The 25,430-nt window shown below is 37.3% G+C and overlaps 1 protein-coding gene across 1 annotated transcript in view; it reads right to left on the reverse strand.

Annotated features, from left to right (window-relative positions):
* Positions 1-217: 217 nt before the first annotated feature.
* The window catches only part of NTMC2T5.2 (Calcium-dependent lipid-binding (CaLB domain) family protein), a 38,747-nt gene continuing 13,534 nt past the window's right edge, over positions 218-25,430 (reverse strand). Inside the window, exons 2-9 of the mRNA XM_088986292.1 lie at positions 22,133-22,374; positions 13,447-13,465; positions 9,620-9,825; positions 8,966-9,075; positions 8,721-8,819; positions 2,521-2,974; positions 2,270-2,414; positions 218-532 (exon numbers count right to left, since the gene is read on the reverse strand). Of these exons, the coding sequence (XP_088842418.1) occupies positions 2,326-2,414; positions 2,521-2,974; positions 8,721-8,819; positions 8,966-9,075; positions 9,620-9,825; positions 13,447-13,465; positions 22,133-22,374 (1,219 nt within the window). The 3' untranslated portion in view covers positions 218-532; positions 2,270-2,325. The remainder of the gene's footprint in view (positions 533-2,269; positions 2,415-2,520; positions 2,975-8,720; positions 8,820-8,965; positions 9,076-9,619; positions 9,826-13,446; positions 13,466-22,132; positions 22,375-25,430) is intronic.

Consider the following 25,430-nt stretch of genomic DNA (forward strand, 5'->3'; position numbering starts at 1 on the left):
ATCTTCTATTATTGTCTCCTCTTGATATTTATATTATCCCTCGTTTAAGATTTTCCTCTATTTGCAAGAGATTTATCATCCCTAAGATTATAGAGATGAACAATATACGGATTATTCATTTTCTCTAGAACAGAAGTTCTAAGGATCAAATAGAAAAGGCAAAAGCCCTACCAAAACAAAATGAAGAGGCAAAAGTGGAAACATTTAAAGGAAACTATTTAAAGAAAGTAAAGGTTAATTGCATTAAACATGCTTTATAACTCTCTCTTGGATATAGTCCTTTGTACCATTCTTATCCAAAATTTTTTTTTCTTTTTGAAATTTTTGTAATATGAACAGTGAATGAGCTTACAAGGGCATCTGGGTTTATGGCCCAGGAGGTATAGAAACAAAAAATCCTGCCGCCAATAGAACATTTCTCAGCTAACCACAAATTTACATGAAGTAAAATATATTTAGATTCAAACAGGAATAATTTTCACTTGAGAGACCCTTTACTCTTTAGGCTCATAATGGAAGATCATGGCTCTACCTGCACAAAAGAAGAAAGTTCATCCTTTGAATGGACTTGTTTCCATCAAACTCTAGTGTAAAGAAATACAACAAATGAGAGCTATGTTATAAAGAGGAATAGAAATCAATGTTACATGCACATCCAAGATCCAACACACAAAAAAAAAAAATGAATGTAAAGTTGTTCCTCAATTGTTTTAAATATATTAATGGCCTTGTATTTAATCATATTTCAGGATAACCACTACAAATGAACAAAGGAAGAATACATCAAACCTTCGAAAAGCTTGGTGAATTGACTTAGAACTTTGGTGCAAACTCTATTCTGCCCCCTTTGGAGCAAAGTTTTTAAAAGACCAAGGTTTAAACTATCTAAAAGTATCAGGCATGCCAGTTTTCCAGAATTTCCACGACATATTGGAGGAATGCTAATTTTTGGTGGTATTCACCCATATCAGTATCAATGTGTATCAATTGATATGAACCATTATGCATTGGTTCTTAATAGATAGTGGAGAATGTCTCTCTTATATAATACAACCCAACCTCTTACCTCCACCCCCACCACCCCCAAGAAAGAGAGAGAGAGAGAGAGAGAGAGAGAGAGAGAGAAAAGTACTATTTTTATGGTAATTTTTGGGCTTCATCTGGCTGTCCTACAATAAATTACTATTTATGGTAGTTTTGGGGCATATTATTTATGGTGATTCCCATATTGCCAGTACTATTTTCAGTAATCTTTGGTATCTTGGATAGAAAGTGTAACTAGAAATGTTTTACAAGTATATTTGAATGTTCCTATAGGTTACAATTGGGTCGCCCTGGTTTTCAAAGTGATTAGAAATTGTTTTTGGTTAATTTCTTGGTTGAAGTTGGAATTATAAAGAAAAGACCCACGAGTCTATATAAATAAGAATCTTGTAACTGAATTTCAAGCATGGATTTAATTAAATGAAAAGTTTGTTTGAGGTTTATAGTGTTTTATATTCTCATCTTTCTTCTAAAGGTGCAATCTTTCTTCTTTTTCTTCTCTATTCAAATCTGAATCTCTTCCTCTTATAATTCATATCCTTTATTTTCTCTCATCTTCCCATCAAACTAACCCCAGTAGGACTTTCTCCTTCCTGTCATCCTACATCAAGTACTTTTAGAAGTGGTGGTGGTAGATAAGGATCCAATTCAATTTACAAAAGATAGATATTTTGATAGATAATAAGGAATTGAATGAATTCAATGACTAGGATATACTACTCATCATAAGCAAGATAATCAGACTTAAAAGGACTATGATTGAAATAATTTGAGGCTTTGATAGTAAAGTTCATTGACTTCAAAACATGGTTATGAATATGGTGCAACTCTCAATCCTAAGTCCCAATCTATAAACTCTATATAGATTTTTTATGCTTTTGTTATGGGGATAAAATTATAACTTATCTAACTAAAATAAATGAATATACAATATTATGAATCATCTATAATCAATCACAATCTATGATACTCGGATACCCAAGGGTGCCATATAGTGTCAAATACTTCAATCTTTAGTGTAAATTCTGTATCCAATACGATATGCAGCCATATCCAGTTAAGGTAGGCCACCATATCAAAGTAGGATCTAGTATGAGTGCACTCAAGTATGAACAGTTTTATGAAGGATTATAACTTGAACAAGGACAGACGCAGAAATCCAGAGAAAAGGACAAGGTCAAAGGCAGCAGAAGTTGAGTAGTGGAAAGAGATTATGCAGGCATACTTGATCCGATAAGAAATCCACTTGCTTCATCAAAATTGCATAAGGGACATGACATATCAAGGATTGAAGATGTTTGAACCACCAATATTGAGAGCAATCAGCACTGCTATACTTGTAATCACGGCAAACCAAAATAATGCAGATCCTGCCGATGACAGTTAAATAGCATGAGAGAAAGAACTAATCAACTCAGCAAAGATGGAAAGCTTCAGAAAAATAATCTTAAAACCAAAACAAGTTGTGATTCATACCACTACTGGGACCTTCAGAACCATTTTCTGAATTAGTAGTTAGAAAATTAGCAGGAGTACGGGATCTTGATAAATTTGATTCCAGATTTTTGGCGTCTTCAGAGGGTTTAGTATTTCCTGTTTCAGAGGATACTATCCCTTGGAATTCTTCACTTACAAGCAAAGCTGCTAATACATTCATAAAAGATTCTTTATCTATTCCATCAGGGGAGTCTTTCAGACGCTCTTCATCTTTGGAATCTACTTCATCAATCTCTGACAACTCATCATCAGAAGCATCAGTATCCACAGATTCAGCCTCAACTGCATCATCCTCTTCATCCTCAACATATGCTTTATATGTCAACCGAAGTAATATTTCTCCAGAGGATCTCTTTCTGAATATTCGCCAACCACCTTGCAAGACCACAATTCTATCCGTTGGCACAGTATCTTGAAGAGATCCCAGCTCAACCTGAAAAGATGAACCACATTGGATACATTACTGTGAGAACATATATACACAACACAAAACACACACACATACATGAAACCGTGAAGAGATGATAAGGTCATCCTAGACTGTTCATCACTTAGGGGATCCACTGGAGACTCTGGATCTCCTGCCCACGTCTACCCACAACACACTATCCCCGTGAATTGGGAACATCCCCCCCTGCATAATTTTATATAGGAGGATGAGATGTTCTCCATGTGTGGCTGCGATGTTATGTGGGTAGCCGTGGGCAGAATTTGTGTGGGCAGGAGATCTGGACTCTCCACTGGATTACCCACATGTTCAACCCCAATGTTCATATCAGCCATATGTCCGACCTTTTATTGGTGATATTTTTATTAATATAAACCATTCAAGGTATTAGTTTATTTTAATGTAAGACTTACCTATAAAAGTGGGTTTTCCTTGGCCATTCAAAGAAGTTTATTTCATTTTTATTTATTTTTTCTATTGTCTCATATTAAATAAACAGCAGCTCCACCCCTGTTGTTTTTCCCTTTCACTTACTCTCTATGTAGAGGGTGCTAATGGATGAGCTATTGATGTCTAATAGTACTAAAAATAGCATTTACCTCTTTACAATTAGAATTACCTAAGGGATGAGAGATCTATCATATGGATGGCCGAACCCTGCAGATAGGTTGGGTGAAATTTCAAAAATTTCACTCTCTCCCATGTGGGAATCACATTCCCTATTTTAGAAAACTGCATTTTCAATGATCAATCTTGAACCTAAACCAGACCAGATCTAAAACCAAAAGGGAGTGGAGAGATATACCTGATACGAAGTAGTAATAACCTCCAATCAAGGTGTTCACGCCCAAGGAAAGATCCAAAGACTGCTTCCACCGAAGATGACACGGTGTAGGATAAAGCAGAATCAGCAGGATGGTTCTTCAACAAGAATCTGATGGAGGGCTAGTGAGCACAACTTCAGATTACCTTTTCTACCAAAAGGTAATTCAAGAACTCTTCTTGACCGCTCCCACAGGTGGAGATCGAACTAGTATGGCAACAAGAGTAGGTGAGAAGGAGACACTGCAGTCAAACTGTGTTGTCTCTCTTTGGAATTCAGCAGTCAGTCAGATGATTTCTGATGTGTGTTGAGGGTTCGCCCTGCTCTCCTATTTATAGCCTTAAAGAGAGGTTCTCATAATCCCACTAGGAGTTTTCTAATCCAAATCTTGTATTTGGATCTAGACTCTCTTTAAGAGATAAGGATAATCCCTTATCTTATCTACAGATAAAGATCAGCCCTCCTAATCTAATTATGAGTTTTCCTTATCCAAATCTTTATTTGGATCTGAACTCTCTGAATGGATAGGGACAATCCCTTATCCTATCTGTTGATCTAAATCCCAAAACTGCCCTCTTTTAATTAATCTCATTAAGCCAGTTCGAATTAGTCTTTAGGCTCATTAAGTCCATCTACTCACTTACCCTCCAAATTGTTACCCAATTGGATATCCTTGTATGGCGTGGGACCCAAACATTGATCTACACATCAGCCACATGGGTTCAGCCCAACCTCTGTTACAAGGCCTGGCCGAATTCACTATAGAGACAATGAACCCCTGAGTCCATCACCATGGGCTCTTAATGCGCCCAACATTTACACTAAATGGTCCTTGGGTCAAACCACCTTATAAAAACCCAAGGACTGTGGGCAGATGCAAGATTAGCCCATCAGGTATTACCTTCAATGGTCTTACACTTAACCTCTCAACCCATAATGATCAAACACTACCCGACAAGAGATGACATCTCCCTCGGCTGCAAGGAACAGTGCTGCACTCTCTACTCACATGGATCCCATGAATTAAAACATTTTGCAAACATTTTGAATTTGCGAAAACAAATTTCAACGGTTGAAATCAACTCCCCAATCATTCACTTTGTCCGACAAAGGGGTTGATCCTGTCACTATGATCACCCACTTAGATGAATTCTCGGACTGTCCCAACATACCCAGGTTTTGACCCCCTCTAAGGATCTCAGTGATTGGCATATCAAAGACAGCCCAATCCGACACCTAGTGTAGTATCATAATCGAGTCTAAGGGTCAAGTGTAGCATTCCAGTTTTGCCCATCTATCTCTAAGGTCCAGGGCAATACTAGAATTCTGGTCCGGTTCAGGGTTTCAAGAAAACCCACACTACATGTACCTCATATCTCACCCTGACAGCTGAGACAAGCCATCCCAACCAACTTGGCAGCACATCAGTGTCAGCCTTGGCAGGATAAATCTCCCCAAATCTATCCAACGACTATGAAGATTCTAAACTAACACGAGTCTCATATGTGTCCAGTTTAAGGGTATTACACAGAAACACACCATAATAACATGAATCAAATATGTACTTTATTCATTTAAGTTAAATGTCATAATGTACATCATTCTGATTGGAGCTAAGGGCATACACTGTCTAATAGAAGAGAAAGACATTAGGACCAATCCCAATAGAAGTGTGAGAAGGTATAGGACAAAGAGACTTGATATGGTTAACTAAGTTATTTTAACAAGATTGAAAAAAAAAGAGGTGCCAAAGAAGGAAGTAAGAGCAATCTATTGCCTATATTTAAAAACAAAGGTCATGTACAAAGTTGTAATAATCATTATTCAGGAACTAGACCAATCGGTTGGATTGGAAAAATCATGAACTAATCTATTGTTTGGTTTAGTCATACCCCAAAAACTGGGGGTGTTAAAAAAACCAATCAAAACAGGTCAAGTAGCTCATCCAACTGATGGACCAGTCCCAATTTCATAAAACTAGCTGGCTTTCTTTCAATTTTTTAACTTGTATTTAGGCCATAACTTTGCACTCAATTGTCCAATTGGGGTGTTCTTTTATTTTGGGTAACATTTCCGACCTCTACGCTCCAAAGGGCCAAAGGCATTTTTCCCTACTATTTTTGTCGAAAAAATGCCCATTTTGGCCTCAAATTATAATTTTAGTGTAAAACACTAAAACAAATAATAAATATGTTATATACAAAATATACTTATATTTTGAATATATGTACATAATTAATATTATTATGTATGTATTATATAATTGTGCCTTTTTTTATAATTATTATATAATTACAAAATAATAATAATTGCACAATTATATGCATATTACATATACATATTATATATAATAACATATATAATTATTATATAATATATGACATCATATGACGGCATCCGGGTTGACTGGTTTGACCTTGCCTATTGAACCAATGAATCGTGACCTGGAGGGAAAACTGTTCTACCTCCAATCTTGTTTTCTTAGCATTGGTAATAATTATTGTAGGATTAAACTTGAACCAGACTATTAAACTTCAGTAGAAAACAATTGAGCAAAAGTTACAAAATGAAAGAAGTGTATTAGAAAACCAATTTGGATTTGTGCTAGGGAGATAAACCATGGAAGTCACCTTTCTATTGAAACAATTGGTAGAAGAGTTTAAGAAACAAAGAGAAGTCTTCATATGGTATTCATTGATTTAGAAAAACATATGATAGTCCCTAGAGAGATGACGATATGGCGAGTTTTGGGGGAAAAAACATCAAATAGGTATGTAATCCAAATTAAGGATGTGTATTAGCGTATGACAACCAATACTAGAACACCCAAGGTAAAGACATTAGATTTTACAGTTATGGCGGGTCTTTATCACTCCATCCTTATTTATTTGTGCCATTCATGGATAAATTGACTAAACATATTTAGGAGTTAGGAGGAGGTCCCAAGATTCTTGTTGTTTGCTGATCACATAGTATTAATTGATGAAACAAAAGATTAAGTATTACTACAACAGAATATATAAAATATCAATGTAATAATATAGAAGTGCAAAACTGAGTAAACTGAGGATTGGAGAATAAGAAATAACTCAATGAAACCTCTTCCACTAACATGGTCCAATAATTCATAACAAGAGACTAAGAGAGGCTGACAATGTTGCCCATAAAATTAGAGCAAGGACAAAATGTAAGGCTATATTTGGAATCATTACATGATAGGCAAATATCACTTCTATTAAAAAATTTTAAGTCCAGCAATACTGTATGGGGAAGTGTTGGGAAGTCGTAAAACATGTCCAAAAAAAAATTGTAGCAGAAATGCAAATGTTGAGATGGATGAGTGAAAGGACATAGATTGAAGTCATTTGTAGGAACCTAAGAGTAGCTCAAATAGGTGATAAAATGAGATAAAGTAGACTAAGAAGGTTTCATCACATGCAAAGAAGACCAACTACAGCACCCATAAGTGACTTGTTACAAGTTGAAGAGGCTAGAAGAGCTAGGGGCAGACTGGAAAGGACATAGATTGAAGTAGTAAGAAATGATTTGACTGTTCATAATTTAACTATGGATATGGCACTGAACAAAACTGAATGGTGAAACAGGAATCATGTAACCATCACCATATAGTTGGGACAAGGCTTTGAGGATGAGGATGATGATGATGATGATCACCAAAAGTTCTCTTCAACAAATAAAACAATTCTACACAAATATGTATAGTAGGTTTGATAGCAACCCCACGAACCATGCAGCCGAGTGTCCAGGAATGCAAAAAACAAATCAGACTTGGTCTTGCAACCAAGGTAAAAGAGATCAACAGCAGTTCTACTTAGATCAATTAGATAGGAAGAAGTTAGGTCTTCTTAAGTAGGAAAGAAAAGGAAAGAGGTTTGAGAAAAGAAAAGGGAAGATCCACTACAGTTTAAGCTCTGGTACTATTTTTCCAGCAGTACGACAGTTGGGGAGAAGAGAACAAGAGCAGAAAAAAGATAACTGTTAGATGAGGCCACAAGTAAAGTGGTGTCCAACCACTCTATTATTATTTATAAAGAGAAATCAATAAAAATAAAAAGATAATAGTACCCTTGTGGCATAAATGTTTACATTACACGACATAAGTCATATGCTATTATATTGTTTATAGGGGTATTCATACCCCGGTTGTAATCCTCTGTATATTCTTGTTTATATTAATCAAATACTTTCTGTTATCTATCAAAATAAGAGTTCAAAATATTAAAACATCAACTATATTTTATTAAATTATATATATTATATGTATATATATATATATATTTCACAAAATAAAATAAGATGAAAGTTTTTCATAAAGAATATAAGAAGAAAAGAGTCATCTATAATGATAAACTTGAAAAGATAATATGTTTGAAGAGAACACAATCATATTAAAACAAATGATTTGGTTAATATGATAAGATATATTTGAATAATATTTCATATCAGTACCCAGTGGAAATATGTCACAGAAATATTAGGAAATATGTAGACATTTTAAATTAAGCATAAAATGACTCTAATGCCCCAGTCAAGATACACGTTCAATGTCATGTACTCGTGTAGATCCCCCACTATATTGTTGGCTCAGTACAAATAAGATCATGGGACCTTTATTGTATGGACAAGCAAATAACCTATTTGGGTAATGAAATATTCCCATTATATCAGTTCTTAAACAGAGAATATTAACACTAAAGTTTCTCACAAACAACCATATCTCTCACAACATAGAAAAAAAAATCCAAGAGAAAAAGAACAACCTCATGTTGAGCTGGTTGCAGAGGGAATGCCATCCTAGTTACAATCTCAATCAAAAATAGATAACCTTGACAAAATTTTCAACTGTCCTACAAAGGATGAGACAATGTCAAAATTGAGATCATTTACCTCTCCTGTACCTATGGTGAAGTCTGTGAAGCCAAGGGAATCCCTCACTTGGATGCTTAGTTTCTGTTTTCTAGGGTTTGCAACAAGCATATGAAAATCCTGTTACCAAGCAAGAAGATATTATTACTCAAAGAAGTTTTAGTATATAAGATAAATATATTTGAATGCAGATTATTGAGAAATTCACTTCAGATTTCAGGACATTAAATTCAACAGAAAAGGCGAAAAAGAATAGCAAAGTTCACCTGATTCCATATTGGCTCACCAGGAAGCCCAATAACAGTGGTCTGACTGTTCTTTTTACTACGAATTACTTGATCACCCAGGGTAAGGACAACATATGGATCTGTTTTTCCTGACAAAATGCAGAGTACAAACCAGTTGGTATCACATGGAAGGATGAAATCTAAAAAAAATGGTTGTATAAAATTAAAAATGTCCATTATGGCAAAAAAGGACAAAAAGTCCACAAATTGAAAATGTAGAGGATCTGACACAAAACATTGTGCAACCACTCCTTAACTTGTAACAACTTGTACATATAAAGCCAAAACAAGTCAACAAGATCTTGTTTATCATACAGTTTATGACTAAACCTAAGAAAATAAAAGAAAGCCAAGGAAAATGGGAGCATCCTGGTAACATCACAAAGGTAATAATTAGAAATGCTAGTATCTTGATGAAGAACAGGTGCCATAGAAAACATAGGCAAGCTTCAAGCATATACTAAGCTCAACAAAATCCTCCTTTCCTTCTTGAATTTCCCCAGTTTTGAAATCACTTGAAACAGAATTTTATTTAACAAACGTAAAAAAAAAAAAGAAAAAAAGGAAAATGGAAGCATCCTAGTAACACTATGAAAGCGAAAGTAATGCTAATCTGTTGATGAAAATAAATACCATAGAAAACATAGGCAAGCTTTCGGGCATCTACTAGAGTCACTGACAGTTCTCCAACAAAATCCTTGTTTCCTTCTTGAATTTCCCCAGTTTTGAAATCACTTGAAACAGGACCGACTGCTTTTCCCTTTTGAAAATCTAAGACAATCTTCTTTGGCCGTACAAAGAGACGAGGGAGGTCCTCAGTGAGAAGCTTAGTCAAGAACCTAAGAACAAACAGCAAGATTCTTAAAAAATGAATACAAATGAATTCGGCATAAAACATGGAAGTAAAGAAATGAAGGCTATTTAACTTTTAATCAACAACAACAGCATAGACCATCAAGAATTATATCTCCTTCTATACAATGCAGGCAGCATAGTGAGTTGAAAGAATACCCAACATATTCCAACTTTCCAAGATATGGAATTTTATTGAAGAAATCCCATGCAGAAGAAAATTGTGGGAGCAAGTTGCACAAGAATGAAGTGGACTGTGAAAAATCAGGATTTGGGTATTGCCATATTCCCACAAAGCTCCTCACAAGAAAATACTGTTTGCAGTGACATCACTACCTTAGTTCTCGACAATGGTGTGTATTTATTCCTTCACCTGATTTTTGTTAATTCTTGTTGAGGGTTATAAGACAAGAGAGACCAAGGATTCATTTGAATCCATGGGTTTCGAGGGAAGAATTCAGAATCTGGTAGGTTCTTTTTTTTTTTTTGGACTAATAAGAGCATATTTCTAAAACCGAGCATTCTATGCAAGAGAGAGGAGCAGACTTACTAGATGCCCAAAAACAAAATTGTTGTAGATAAAATTGCTACCTCAGGAAGCAAATACACCAATAAAGCTTACTCCTCCATACCTTACTCCTAGGAAGACAACCAGCAAACGAGGTAATGGACCTCAGGATCTATCTGAATGAGATGCTCTCTGGTCATATTTCTGTAATTTTACCATTTATTTGAAATGAGTATAAATTTTAAGTGAATAAGCCAGGATACCTAAATTCTTCTTCCTCCAGACTCATGATCCTCCTCTCTTCTTCCCCTTATCCACCTCCTTGCTATTTCTACTCATTTCTCTCTTTGGATCTTAGAACCTGGTACCAGAATTCTTAAAATCAAAGTTTTTTATCCTACACACTCATTTGTATCAGCCAACCGTACAGATGATATCAGCAGGGTACTGGTCAGCAATTTTCCAATGGTCAAAGAAACCCAGAATTGAAGCCATTAGATGTTTTTTTTATCAATTAGAGAATATGGGATTATATTAAAATATAACCAATTATTACATTTAGAAAAGTTGGGTATACCTCAAAACTTGATTTCCAAGGAGAGGTTGAAGTAACTGAGGATATAGCTTTGCATCCCAGCCATTATTTTCCACCCCATGAATGCTATCTCTGCAGCCCAGTGCACAAGGCTCCTGCCAATGCGGGGTCAGGGGAGGGACAGATGTACAGTCTTACCCCTGCACATACAGAGAGCTGTTTCCAAGATTTGAACCCTAGTCACCCAGGTCGCAATGGAGCTTGTGCCAAGGCCCACTCTCTTTCATCCCCCCACAGCTCAAGTACTTTATTTGTTATCAGAAAATCTGATTGTTAGGAATCCAAAATTGTCATCAGTATCTGGAGAAGTGACTTCTAAAGAAAATAGACCTGGTGAGAAGATTTGTAACATTGAGAATCCCAACTTGCATAGATTGCAGATCACTCTCTTGTTAAAGATTTGGATCTTCCTGTTGAACTCCATAAACATCCTACCTCCTATAACTGAATCAGCAGAGACCCAATCTGATTCATCCAGGAAGCTACAACTGAATCAGCAGATATCTACCAATACACAAGACCTCCTATAACTCCAACATGCAAACATCCAACCTCAATGAAGAGCAACCAGAACTTTCCCATTCTACTCCACATCAACTGAGCACATACAAGTTCTCAAACACTTGAGGATCACAAAGACTCTGAAGGTACACACCCACAGTTGAAGAGGATACCCAGGAACATTACCAAAAAAAAAAAACTCCTTCACATCACTCAACTATGTTCACATCAATAGAAACCCCTTGATTTCGCTTTCCAAGGAGAAAGGAAGAACCCTACTTCTGTTCAGCACAAGAAGATAAAAAATTCCTTTTTTGTACTTCTTGTCGATCTAAGAAAGAAGATGAGAGAAAAGGATGCAAGAAGGTTTGATCCAATCAAGGTACCCACTCTAATACCATGTTTTCTGAGGTAGAACCTTGGGAGAAGAGAAAAGAAGAATATTGGAGCTAAAAAATTTGGGTGGAAGCCCCTCTTGTTTTATATTAGGATGAACATAACTTCAGGTAAAAGGATCAATATGCCCCCAAGACACCAAACTATACAAACAACAGGAGTCATGGAAAATTATGTAATCTCCATATACCTGTAATAAAAGAGACAGTTTCACGCTCTTTGCCCTTCATCAATGATGGAACTTTTCTTTTCCAAAGTTTACCCCTGTAAATTCTTTCTTTCCTAGGGGTTATGGTAACAACTTTTTCTGACTGACCAAGTCCCAATGCAAGTTATGGTAACGGATTTTGCTAACTCTTTTTATTTATTTCTTTGCTAGAGGCTTCCTATAATTGGAATTTGGATGACTAAAAATTAAGAAAAAAGAGGGGGGTCACAACACTGACAGAAGGAACAGGTGCTAAGTGCTTACCACAAGGGCGACAGGATTCTCTTTATTTCCACCCTTCCCATCTCAATGTCCTCCCTTTCAGAGAGAGACACCTGTGCTTTCACACAACCCCCATCAACCAACGTGCATAAGACAGAGGTTAACGACCTCCGTCTTTGTTTTTTTATACTTGATAAAATTATTTAAATAAAAAAAGCTCAACATCAAAAGTATTGCCCTATCTCTCCTGCATCCTAGGCTTCATAGCCTCTTCCACTACACGCCAATTTTACAATTTTTTTATAGGGTCCAATAATAGGGTTTGATTGTCTATTTATAGTTTGTTTATTTTTAAAATCTCAGAGTCATTACATAAGTAGGAATAGAGTTATTGAGTCTTCTTTGAATTGAAATAGGATGACAGCTTAGTTTGAGTTCTACTAGGATTATTGAGTCTAACAATTTGACTTCTAGGACTATTATGAGTCTAAAAGTTTGGCTCCTAGGTTTATTATGAGTTTAGGGTCTATAAATATGTATGGACGTTTTACACAAAGAGCAATGAAATCTATTGAGTTTTCTTCAGCATATGGTGAGTGATTCCCATGCCCTAGAGTGATTCTAGGCACCCTGTGAGTGATTCCAGGTATTTTCTCTTCTTTCTCTCCCTATTTTCTCTCTTATTCCTTCAAGAAGCCATTACAGCCATCAGCAGCCATAAAATTTTGATGAAAGAAGACCATTCAACATACTCTAAGGACTAGAACTGAGCTTGTCCTACCTACATCTTCTACTCAGGAGCAGGGTATGTTTTTCTTTCTTTAACATCATATCTATGGGACTGATTCTTTTGTACTTCTTATGTTGATTTATCAACAAGAACTCCTTGATCATATTATTAATAAAAACAGAAGGATTAAATATATCCATTCACCAGCTTAATTTGCATGAATATTTTAGCATTTTTAAAACACAATTAACATTATCTTATTTTATGTTTCTAGAAAAAATGAAATCATTTGGATAAGCAAAAGCGTATACAGGAAAATTAATTATTAAGCAAAATAAATGGTTTTCCAAAACCAAGCCATGAAAATGAAGTAGAACAGTGTTTGTGCAGCTTAACTGAAGCAGACAACAAATTACAAAAATAAAAACAAAAAGAGGCGTGCACTTACATTGAGAGGACTGGGATTGCTGGAGAATTACCCATTGCATGCACAAAGAGAAGACACATTTATATCAGTAAACCATCATAGCATCAGGTAAAAAAAATGTGTCACATGGTTTGAAAAGAAGATAAAATATTCAGCTGGTTCAACTTGAACAATAGCAATTTAATTATATAGATAAAAAAGAAGGGGGTGAGCACATTTAAAGGTCCTATGCATCAGAAGAACTCTAACCAACTCAATGATAAAAAAGAGAGGAGAGAGAGAATGTTAAAAAAGATGAACGTTAGATGGGGTTGTAAGCTTAACAGGATGGTTATTAGTGATTCTGGTGTAGGATCACATGCTCAGATACCAATTTAATGCAGGATTGATGTGATCCAATGCTTGGCTAGTAACAAATTCGAGGGAAACTTAAAAATGAATAACGACGGTAAGGGTTAGGTCCAAGGTTAGGGGTTGAGGGCCTAGAGGTAGGAGCATGAGACACAATATCAAGGGTATTGTTGAGGACTTCAGTTGCTAATGAAGTACTTCCTGAGGTTTCAGATCCAGACCATAATAAAACTGGATCAGGTAAGAGAAGTTAAGAAGAAAATTGGGCTGGAAGAAGTGGTAGGAACTCCCAAAGTAAAATAATGAGTCTCTTCTTGGGTGGAGAAGAATTTGCATGAAAAGCATCCATGAACTTGGAGAAGGGAGGGAAAGATAAGGCTAGTGAACTTGAAGGCTGAAGAGATTAAGAAGGAAATCGGGTTGCTTCCCTTTTTTGAGATGGGTGGTTTGACATTTGGTTAGAAATTCAATGTTTTGATGGATTGGGTAGTAGTGGGATTTAATTTTGTTTCTCCGTTAGGATTTATGGGTGTTCGTAAGGTGTTTTGGATGTTTGGTTAGTTTGCTGTTTTACTTTTGGGGGTGATCTCTCATCGCTGGTAGACCTGTTCATGGGCTGGGCTTGGGCTTGTCTTTTTCCAAAATTTGAATGGGCCTGCCTGAAGCCTGAGCCCAAAATAGTGTAAACTCAAGCCTAAAGCCTGGCCCATGAACAGGTCTAATCACCAGGTGATGTATTCTGTTTTCTCTATTCAATGGACATTCTTTTTTATTTTTCTTCAGAAAACATTATTGTAAGAACCTAGTAAGTTTGAATAAAATAAATAGGAATAAGTGTGTATAACCTATTCCCCTAATTTTCACCAAAATTTTCTCTTTTTGCCTTTCTTTCTTTCTTTCTGTTAATTTTTTCTGTCTCTCTCAACACTAGAGCCAAGAAGATAGCTATACCAGATATATTTTCTTTTTTTTTATTTTTTTGAGAAAGGGTACAACAGCAGCCCCACAAAAGGAGTGAACACTCAAGAACAAAGCTCTAAATCACATTACAAATCTAACAGACTTCTAGTCCTCAGCTGAGCTCCAAGAACCAAGGTCTAAAGACCTTTAGCAGCCACAATCCAAGAGACCAGCTTACCAAAAGTGAAGGAGATTAGGCAATCTGATTCTTTAGCACTATTCTGGAAGATCCTTCTTTTTTCTTTCTGTCCAGATAGTACTAATCACTGCTGCAGGAATAGCCAACCAAACACTTTTAGCCAGGTTGGAATAACCTTGGAGCTCCCAACTCCATAGCAGATCCAAAACAGAATTCTGAATGACCCAAGGTAATCCCAAGGCAGATAAAAAATGTCCCCAAATAGCAGAGGTAACAGTGCAGTGGATGAATAGGTGATTGCTATCCTCTTGAACTTGGCCACACATCACACACAGCAGGTCTTGAATCTGTACTCCTCTTCTTATCAAGCTCTTTTTGGTTAGGCACCAATACAGAGCTGCTGCCCAGACCAAGGCATTTACTTTGGAAGGGGGTATTGGATTCCAAATTTGAGCAGCAGGAACTTCCAATTGATTTCCTTCTGCTAAAATCCTAGCAAAGGACTTAACAGAAAACAGCCCATTGGCACTGCAGCTCCAGATCCAAGTGTCATCTGCCAACAGATCTAGGGATTGCCTAGACAGCAACTCCAACAGCTCTGAAACTCAATCAACTTCCCAATCATGAAAGGGTCTTCTAAAGGAAGGGCTGCAGGAGATGGTGTCATCCCTTACTTCATAACAATCAGCCACTAACCCATTCTGATTCTCAGCAATTTGAAACAGCTGGAGGAATAAATCTGCTAAGGGCCTGCTACTGCACCAGTCGTCCTTGCAGAAACCCAGCCTAAGACCATTACCCACCTTTGGGGACAAACCTCTGCTAAGAAGCAGGAGAGATTCCATGATTTTCTTCCAAAGAGAATCACAAGTACCATAAGAGAAATTTCCTAAAGCACATTGAGTTACTCGAGTAGCATTAAACAGAATTGAATGGCGAATAGGATTCATGTAGCTGACCCCATATGATTGGGATATATGGCTTGGATGATGATGATGATAATGGTATTGAGTTACCACAATCATAGTTCTGTCAATCCATGGGACAAAGACATTGTGCGATAAGCTGGAAACAATCCACTATAAGTTGAGAATGCAGGTTTGCACTACTGCCTCCATGAATAACCAATCTCATTGTACTTTTTATAAGTATTGACTTAGTGTGAAAGCTGGTGTATGACACCAATCCTCTTTTAACTCCTCTTGAGGTGCTTCTGTAATAACTTTGATTAGACAAACAATAGGGCCATCCAACTCTTCTCCAAATTCACCAATAAGTCTACCCCATAACATCAGTAATTTTGTAACAATATAATTAGTAACAGGCTATAAGCTCTGATACTACGTAGTGTAACATGGCCTTAGGATGATCACATTAATAATGAAAAAATAGAGAATCAAAAGCAGAAGATTGGAGTCAACCTCTCTTCCCTAATCAAATATAGAATCACTTCAAACTTAATACAAGGCATTCAACAGAATCCAACTAAAGAAGAAAAAAACTTTAGCAGATCCGAAATAAACAAAAAGGCATAATTTTATTCTCAATCTTGTCATTCCCCTTTACAGAATATTATGAACCTTATGTAGAATCTAAAGACTCCTAATCCTTCTCTGCAATTCAAACCTTATAGTTAGAATAACTTCAAAACTGCTAAACCCCCCAAAAAATTTAGAACTTTCACTTTTTGACCAAATGCAAGTTTCCTACAAATTTCTAATAAGGAAACAACTTCTCAAACAAGGACGATTTGTTCAGAAACTGGAAAGTGGCTGAATCTTCATCTCCCAAGACTGGTTCCAGTTATCAATGGTATCCACCAGAAAGAGGCTATATCAAACTTAACTTTGATGGTAGTAGTATGCGAAACCCAGTAAGATCAGGTATAGGTGGAGTATTGAGAGACGAGGAAGGAAAGATTATTGCTCTCTATTCTGGTCCAATGTTTTAAAACGTGGAGGCGTGACGTGACACGAGGCATTCCACTACCTAGAGGCATGAGGAGTAGTTCAGAACGTAAGAGACATAAGCTTCCCGAACACAAGGAGGCATAAGCCTCCTTAAGAGGAGGGGGTCAGGAGGAAGAACGAAGAAGAGGAAGGGGGGATCTCATTTTTCTTTATTTTTAATAAAAAAAATTTATATTAAGAAGAATAAAGATGCATAGCACTAGTTGAAAGGGGGGGTCATGGCCGTTGTACTTGCAGTCCAGAAGTGGCAGGCTTACCTACTGGACCACTGATTCGTCATCAAGACAGACCACAAGAGTCTGAAATTCCTGCTTGATCAGAAATTCCACACACCTGAACGGCAGCAGTGGGCCTACAAACTCATGGGCTATGACTACATTATAGAATATAAACCTGGTATAACTAATCGAGTAGACGATGCTCTATCCAGGCTACCTGAGTTGGCACAGCCTATTGTCTCCAGGCCCAGTTATCTATTACTTGAGCAGTTCAAAGCTGAAGTCTTTCAAGATGCAGAACTGGCCCAATTAAGGGCCAAATGGGCCTATAATCCAGCCTTGACCCCAGGTTATTCAGTGTGTGACTCAACACTCTATTACAAGGGTCGATTGGTTATCTCGTTCAAATCAGCACACGTAGCAGAATTGATACAACTCTTTCATGATTCAGCTATTGGGGGTCATTCAGGCATATTCAAAACCTACAAGCGTTTGGCAGCACATTATTATTGAAGCGGCATGAAGAAAACAGTAAGGAGTTACGTCACCTCTTGTGATGTCTGCCAAAGACAAAAGTATGAATCCCAACAACCAGCCGGCCTCCTACAACCCTTTAGCATCCCAGATCAAGCATGGGATGAAATCTCAATGGATTTTATCGTGGGCCTACCTGTTTCAAAAGGCAAATCAGTTCTGCTTGTGGTGGTTGACCGGCTATAAAAGTACACCCACTTTATACCTCTAACACACCCTTACACAGAAGCTACAGTGGCAGAAGCATTTGTTACAGAAATCACCAGATTACATGGGACACCAAAGGCAATCGTCTCCAACAAAGACCCAACCTTCTTCAGCAGTTTTTGGAGAGAATATTTCAAGTTACGAGGCACTTCACACAACACCTCTACTAGCTATCATCCTCAGACGGATGGGCAGACCGAAGTTGTCAACAGATGCATCAGGACATATTTACGATGCTTTGTGGGGGACAGACCAAAACAATGGATATAATGGCTGCTTTGGGCAGAGTTTTGGTACAACTCCTCATTCCATGTCTAAGCAGGTATGACACCATTTAAAGTATTATACGGCAGAGATCCACCATCAGTTCTACCCTATAAAAAGGGGTCTTCAGCTAATGCAGCAGTTGATGAGTGTCTTTCATCCCGAGATGAAATCATTCGTGAACTGAAGTCTCACATGACACAGGCTCAAGAACTGATGAAGCACTATTAAGATGCAAAGCACAGGCTTGTTGAGTTAGAAAAGAAGGAAAGTTTGTCTACCTAAAACTCAAACCATATAGACAGGCCTCAGTGGCCTCCCGCCCCTACAACAAGCTTGCACCTAGGTTCTATGGACCATTCAAAATTCTACGGCACATAGGATCATTAGCCTACAGGCTGGAACTGCCAGGAGACTCCAAAGTAGACCTAGTTTTCCATGTCTCCGTCCTCCAAAAAGCTGTCAATCCACAAACCAATGTGCAACATTACCGGAATTCACAAAAGAAGATTTGATATCTTTCTCTCTTCACTCTCACTTTCCCCTATTCTGGAGGTTATCCTCCCTCGAAGAGAATCTGAGTTGGGTAGCTACCCAACAATGAAGCACTTGTCTATCATCCTAATCAGGTCCTACAGATTGAAACTATAACACAACAGAGAAGAAATAAACCAGAATTGTCAGAAAACCCCATATACCGAGCCACTAGGCATAAGACACTTGATTAACCCCTTTAGTTAGTTCCCCTTGAGTGCAGTAAGAGACCTATAAGAGTAGAAAAAGCTGCAAATCTATATTAAATTTCTCTAGATGTGCAATTTTAAATTCTAGTTATTTTTCTTTATCAAAAAAAAAATCTAGTTATCTTGGGACACGAGCCAAGTAAACAAATAAGGAAATCATTGAATTTTTATGTCATCATCATCATCTAATCCATGTCCAGCTAATATGGGGTCAGCTACATAAATCCTGTTTCATCATTCCATTTGGTTTAGTGTCATGTCCATTGTTAAATTATGAGCACTTAAATTGTTTCTTACTATTTAACCCATGTCCTTTTTTGGTCTGCCCCTAGCCATTCTAGCCCCTTCAACTTGCAAAAGATTGCTTCCTCTTACCAAGGTTTAAAATGTGGATGTCGATGGAAATATCAATCATCCTAATATAGGACATGTCGGAAATCTTGGAAACATTGTACGGAAATAAGGTAAAAATTACAGACATGGTGAAAACATTATGAAATATGCAAAAATATAGAACGCTATAATATATAATGATAAGGATGCATAGGTAGGCCCTTTTAAATTATTACTTGCTCCAAATCATCAAAACCACATATGCATTGAGTTCAAGTAAAATTTAAACTCAGAAAGTGCAAATAATTCTGATAGATCAACCAAATAATTTATTATTCAATAAGACCTAAGATTTAACATCATGTTTGAGACGAATTTCAAGCTGGCTCAAAGTGGTAATCATGTTCATTAGGAGGAAAATAACATTGCTATTCCACATTTCTAAAATGTTGTCGCCAATTTATGGTATAATACTATCTTTTTATTCCACATAGCACTAGTAGCTTCCATTGGAGAATATGTTGATTCCAGTAATATTTCATGCCAACAACCATGGAAAGATTAGGAAATATACAGATATTTTAAACTATGCTTCTTACAGTTGCTGTAGATTGTCTTCTATGCATGTAACCAAACCATCTTAGTCTACTTTCTATCATTTTTCACCTATTGGAGCTACTCCTAGGTTCCTTCGAATGACTTATTCTGACCCTATCTTTTCTAGTTATTCCACTCATCCATCTTAGCATATTTGCATTTTAGACAGCAAAGTATTTTGATCATTTTACATATTGTTTATAAGGTCCAGCCTTAGAGTTCAATTTGTACAGTAGTAGTTTAATGAGTTTAATCAGTCATTACTTGAGTAGATTAGGATTTACTGAGATTTCTCTGAGTCAAATTATGAGTAGTAGTTTACCTCAAAAGGAATGTTGAACCCCACATGACAGTCCACTATTACAATGCTGCCCAAAAGAAGTCAGCCCTGGTTGACCCTTGTTTAGCTAAACCATCAGCCGAGGTATTGACTAACCTTCAAACCCAATTAAAATTTACATGAATTTCCCTTGTCAGCCACAAAATTTCTCTCATAGCCCCAAATTTCCTTCCTACATCCATTCTGTTAGCAATCTTGAGTCATCCTATTAGCAATCTTGAGTCCTCTTCTACTCCAATCCAATGGAGACCCAATTGTTTAGCCAAATCTCAACCCATGTAGGAGGGCCAACACCTCAGATCTTAGTGAATCTCCCACCCCAATTGGCCCCAAGAATAGGGCTAATAATCTTCCATCTCCTGAAGGCCCTGGATTGCCAAGTGAACTCCCATCAAAATTCAGCTTAGTTCTTTGAAGTGTAGAAGGTGCCCTACTCTCCTGAGCTATAGGTTTAGATCTTGAAGAAGTCGCTACTGCACTCCACACCCTTGATATATCATCAACTAAGAACCCTTGATAAATCCATTACTTTCACCCAATGTGCTACCTTGATGGTAATGCTGTCAATCAATTCCTCCTTTGACTTTTCTTTCCTTTAAAAATCTTGTTGTTTCTTTCTTCCCAAACCACCCATAAAACTGCACTGTCAGAAGAATTCTTCCCTTTTATCTTTGGTTGTCTAAAAAAGTTAGACTTATCCATTATGCAAACTGAAGCAAATTCCATAAAATTTCCCCACTTAACACTGAAACAAGTCAACTTCCATGATGATATACAAATGGATAATTCATCAGAGAGCACCTACTGGCAATTTATAAGTATCAATTAACTATTAAGTCTTAAATTGATTCCTCACTATCACCACACAGGCTACCCCTACTTACCATTGTCATGCTTTTGCTGATAAGATAGTCAATAGTTAGCACCTTGTCTAGAACAGCTGTCCACATAACAAAAGATATGTTGGAAGGAACATGAGCCATATAATCCACTTCAATAGGAAAGACAATTGCCTCCTGGTTTTGTGCAATGTTCAGAAAGGCTGGACATACAGATTTCAGTGGCCTCACCACACCACACATCCTTCCAGAATTTGATGTGATCTCCAATGCCCTGCTTGAACCTAACGGGTTTAGAGAACCAATCCCTAATTTGCGGTATGCCTTTCCACAAGCTCAAACTGTATGTGCTATGAACAGACATTAGGAAAAACAACAGTGAAGGATATAATCACCCAGTCTTCCTTGTAAAGTGGAAGGACCAGGTTATATAAACCACAATTTTTTACCTCCCCTTCCTATTAAACCCCATCTCCTTGCACATTTCAAGCACAGTCAATTTTATCCATCATCAATCCAATATTTCTTTTGAAACAAAAGATTAAATATTGTGGAGGATTACTTGCTTTAAAATCTATTGGAGATATGGAAGGAGTGAAATAGAAGAAACTTTAAACAATCACCCAATCTTCCTTGTAAAGTGGAAGGACCAGGTTATATAAACCACAATTTTTTACCTCCCCTTCCTATTAAACCCCATCTCCTTGCACATTTCAAGCACAGTCAATTTTATACATCATCAATCCAATATTTCTTTTGAAACAAAAGATCAAAGATTGTGGAGGATTACTTGTTTTACAATCTATTGGGGATATGGAAGGAGTGAAATAGAAGAAACTTTAAACAATGATCAGGACCTATTAATCAAATTTGCAAAGATATTAGCTAGCTGATTTTGGACTGCATACTGGTTCAGAGAAAATCAAGCAATTGTAGTTTCATATAGTCATCATCGTATCTTGAGGATTTCTGGTCCACTTCTTTGTGCAAAGAAAAAAAAGAAAGAAAGAAAAACTATATAAAATATAACCTTGAAGTCTATAAGAGGCCTATGTAAGTAACTCTTTGAGTTCCAAGTATTTCAAATCAAACAATAAGAAGATTCAAATATATCTAGAGAAAAAAAGAGATAAAGAAGATTTAAAGGAACAAACTAATTAAACTAATGAAACTATGGAGCCAAAAAAAGTTAAATTATTGAAACTAACATACCCATGAGATTGAACAAACGAAATGGTGACAACTCAAACTTTATCTTTGGAAGGGAAACAAATGCCCATGAAACAGCTCCAACCCAAGGCTCTGATGGTATTAACCGCAATTTGACCCATAGTTCCCCATCAATGTCAAAATCTCGAACACCAACAGGTACAATTATAGGAATGATGCCAAACTTTAATGACAGCATCAATAGCACTCTAGCACCACCAGTGTAACGGAGGCCTATTTGGTACCTAGAAAATGTTGGGAGGGGAAAATCAGGTAAACGAATATGGATTTAAAAAACAGTTCCAAAAGTGCCAGAAAAAATATTAAATCCCATACAAAATGCAACATCCATTTCAGCATTCAGTACTTTACAAATGCTAATGTTTAAACAGAAAATAGAAACAAATCAACTTGAAGATCAACCATCACATAATGTACTAAAATAGTGTAAACTAGCGATCATCATTTTGTCACAAATAAAAAATATAAGGCCACAATTGAATTCATAAGATACTTCTAAGTTTCTATCTTTAAGAATCCCCAAGCTAAATAAAAAACCAAATGGAGATGGTTCACTCTCCAGCCTACGATGCATATAGGTTTTAGGACAAGTACCAAATATGTGCAGCCTCCTAAGAAAGGCATGTAGTTCTGCAAATGATAATCCAAAAAGCAACTGAATTAATAATTAGAGTAGCATGTACTGAGAGATCCATCATATGCATGGTCGAACCCTACAGGAAGGTTGGGGAAATTTTCAAAATTTTCTCTCTCTCCCATCTAGGAATCGCATTCCCTATTTTAGAAAACTGCATTTTCAATGACCAATTTTGAACCAAACCGGACCAGATCTGAAACCAAAAGGGAGGAGAGTGATATATTTGATACGAAGTAACAGTAACTCCCAATGAAGGTGTTCACGCACAAGGAGATAATCAAAACCCGCTTCTAGTGAAAATGACACAGTGTGTGGTGAAATAGGATCAGCAGGACGGCTCTTCAGCAATAATGGAGTAGAGGGCTGGTGAGCACAACTTCAAATTGCCCCTTCTACCAAAAAGCAATATCAAGAAAATTTCTTGATCACTCCCTCAAGTGGAGATCAAACTAGGTAAGGGCGGCAAGAACAGGGAAGAACTCTACAAATTGTTGTGTTGTCTCACAGAGGAATTCGACCCCTTTATTTATAGTCGTCTCAGGATCAGCCTCCTAATCCAATTAGGAAAGAGTTCCTTAATCCAAATCTGATATTTGGATCTGGACTCTTGAATGGATAAGACTTATCTTATCCTTTATCCTTTAACTAATCCTAATCAGATTATAGATCCTATCTTGCCTCCTTTTAATTAACTGACTTAAGCTTAGTTCGAATTGGGCTTTAGGCCCATTAAGTTTATGTGCTCACTTAACCTCTTAACCTGCTACCCAGTTGGCTCTCTTTGTATGGCGTGGGACCTAAACGTTGATCTACACATCAACCACATGGGTTCCGCCCAGCCTCTGTTACAAGGCCAGGCCGAATTCACTGTAGAGACAATGAACCCCTAAGTCCATCACTATGGACTCTTAATGGGCCCAACATTTACACTAAATGGTCCTTGGGTCCAGCCACCTTATGAAAACCCAAGGACTATGGGCAGATGCAAGATTAGCTCATCAGGTATTACCCTCAATAGTCTTACACTTAACCTCTCAGCCCATAATGATCAAACACTGTCCAACAAGAGAGGACCTCTCCCTCGGCTACAAGGAACAGTGTTGCACTCTCTACTCACATGGATCCCAGAATTAAAACATTTTGCAAACATTTTGAAACCATAATATATATATATATACATATATATATATATATATATATATATATGTATATCTCTATATAAATATATTTTGCAAAAACAAATTTCAACGGTTGAAATCAACTACCGGTAGTTTAGGTTTCCATTAGAGAGAGTGCATCCCCGATCATTCACTTTGTCCGACAAAGGGGCTAACTCTATCACTATGATCACCCACTCAGATGAATTCTCAAACTGCTCCAACATACCCAAGTTTTGACCCCCCTCTAAGGATCTCACTGATTGGCATATCAAAGACAGCCCAATCCGACACCTAGTGCAGTACCATAATCGAGTCTAGGGGTCAAGTGTAACATTCCAGTTTTGCCCATCTATCTCCAAGGTCCAAGGCAATACTAGAATTTTGGTCTGGTTCAGGGTTTCAAAAAAACCCACATTGCATGTACTTCAGGTCTCACCCTGGCAGTTGAGACATGTCACCCCAAACCAACTTGGCGGCACATCAATGTCAGCCATGGCAGGATATATCTCCCCAAATCTATCCAACGGCTGTGAAGATTTTAAACTAACATGACTCTCACAAGTGTCCAGTTTAAGGGTATTACACAGAATCATAACACAATGACATGAATCAATTATGTACTTTATTCATTTACAATAAATGTAAAAAGATACATCAATCTTTTTGGAGCAAAGGGCATAACTGTCTAACAGCTCGCACTTGTACTTAGGTCCAATCGGGTACAAGCCGAAGTCCCATACTTTCCATGTGTTTCTCAAACACTTTCTGTGTTAGTGGCTTAGTTAATGGGTCTGCTACATTTTCCGTTGATGCTACCTTCTGAATCAGGACATCCCCTCTTTCAACTATCTCCCACAGTACATGGTACTTCCTCTCGAGTGCTTCGACTTCGAGTGGGCTCGTGGCTCCTTAGCCTGAGCAATGGCTCTAGTGTTGTCACACAACAATGGAATGGGTGATGTGCTGGATGGAACTACTCCTAATTCCTGAATAAACTTCTTCATTCAAACGGCTTCCTTGGCAGCTTCACTTGCGGCAATATACTCGACCTCGGTTGTGGAATCTACGGTGGACCCTTGTTTGCTGGTTTTCCAGCTAACAGCACACAATCCTATCGTGAAGATATAACTAGATGTAGACTTTCTATCATCTAGATCTGATTGGAAATCGGCATCAGTATACCCCTGGATCTATAATGAACTACCATCAAATACCAGACAAAACTCTTTTGTCCTTCGAATGTATTTTAGTATGTTTTTCACAGCAATCCAATGCTCCTACCCCGGGTTAGATTGGTATCTGCTTACCACACTCACTACCTAAGAAATGTCAGGACGAGTGCACAAAATGGCATACATGATACTCCCTACGGCTAAAGCATAGGGAATCTCTTTCATGCCCTCAATCTCTTCGAGAGTCTTGGGAGGCATACCCTTGGAGAGAGTGACCCCATGTCTGAAGGAAACATTTTCTTTCTTGGAGC

Source organism: Nelumbo lutea, chromosome 4, assembly GCF_056320005.1.
Source record: "Nelumbo lutea isolate HS-2025 chromosome 4, American lotus-T2T, whole genome shotgun sequence".
In the NCBI taxonomy this organism is placed as follows: Eukaryota; Viridiplantae; Streptophyta; class Magnoliopsida; order Proteales; family Nelumbonaceae; genus Nelumbo; species Nelumbo lutea.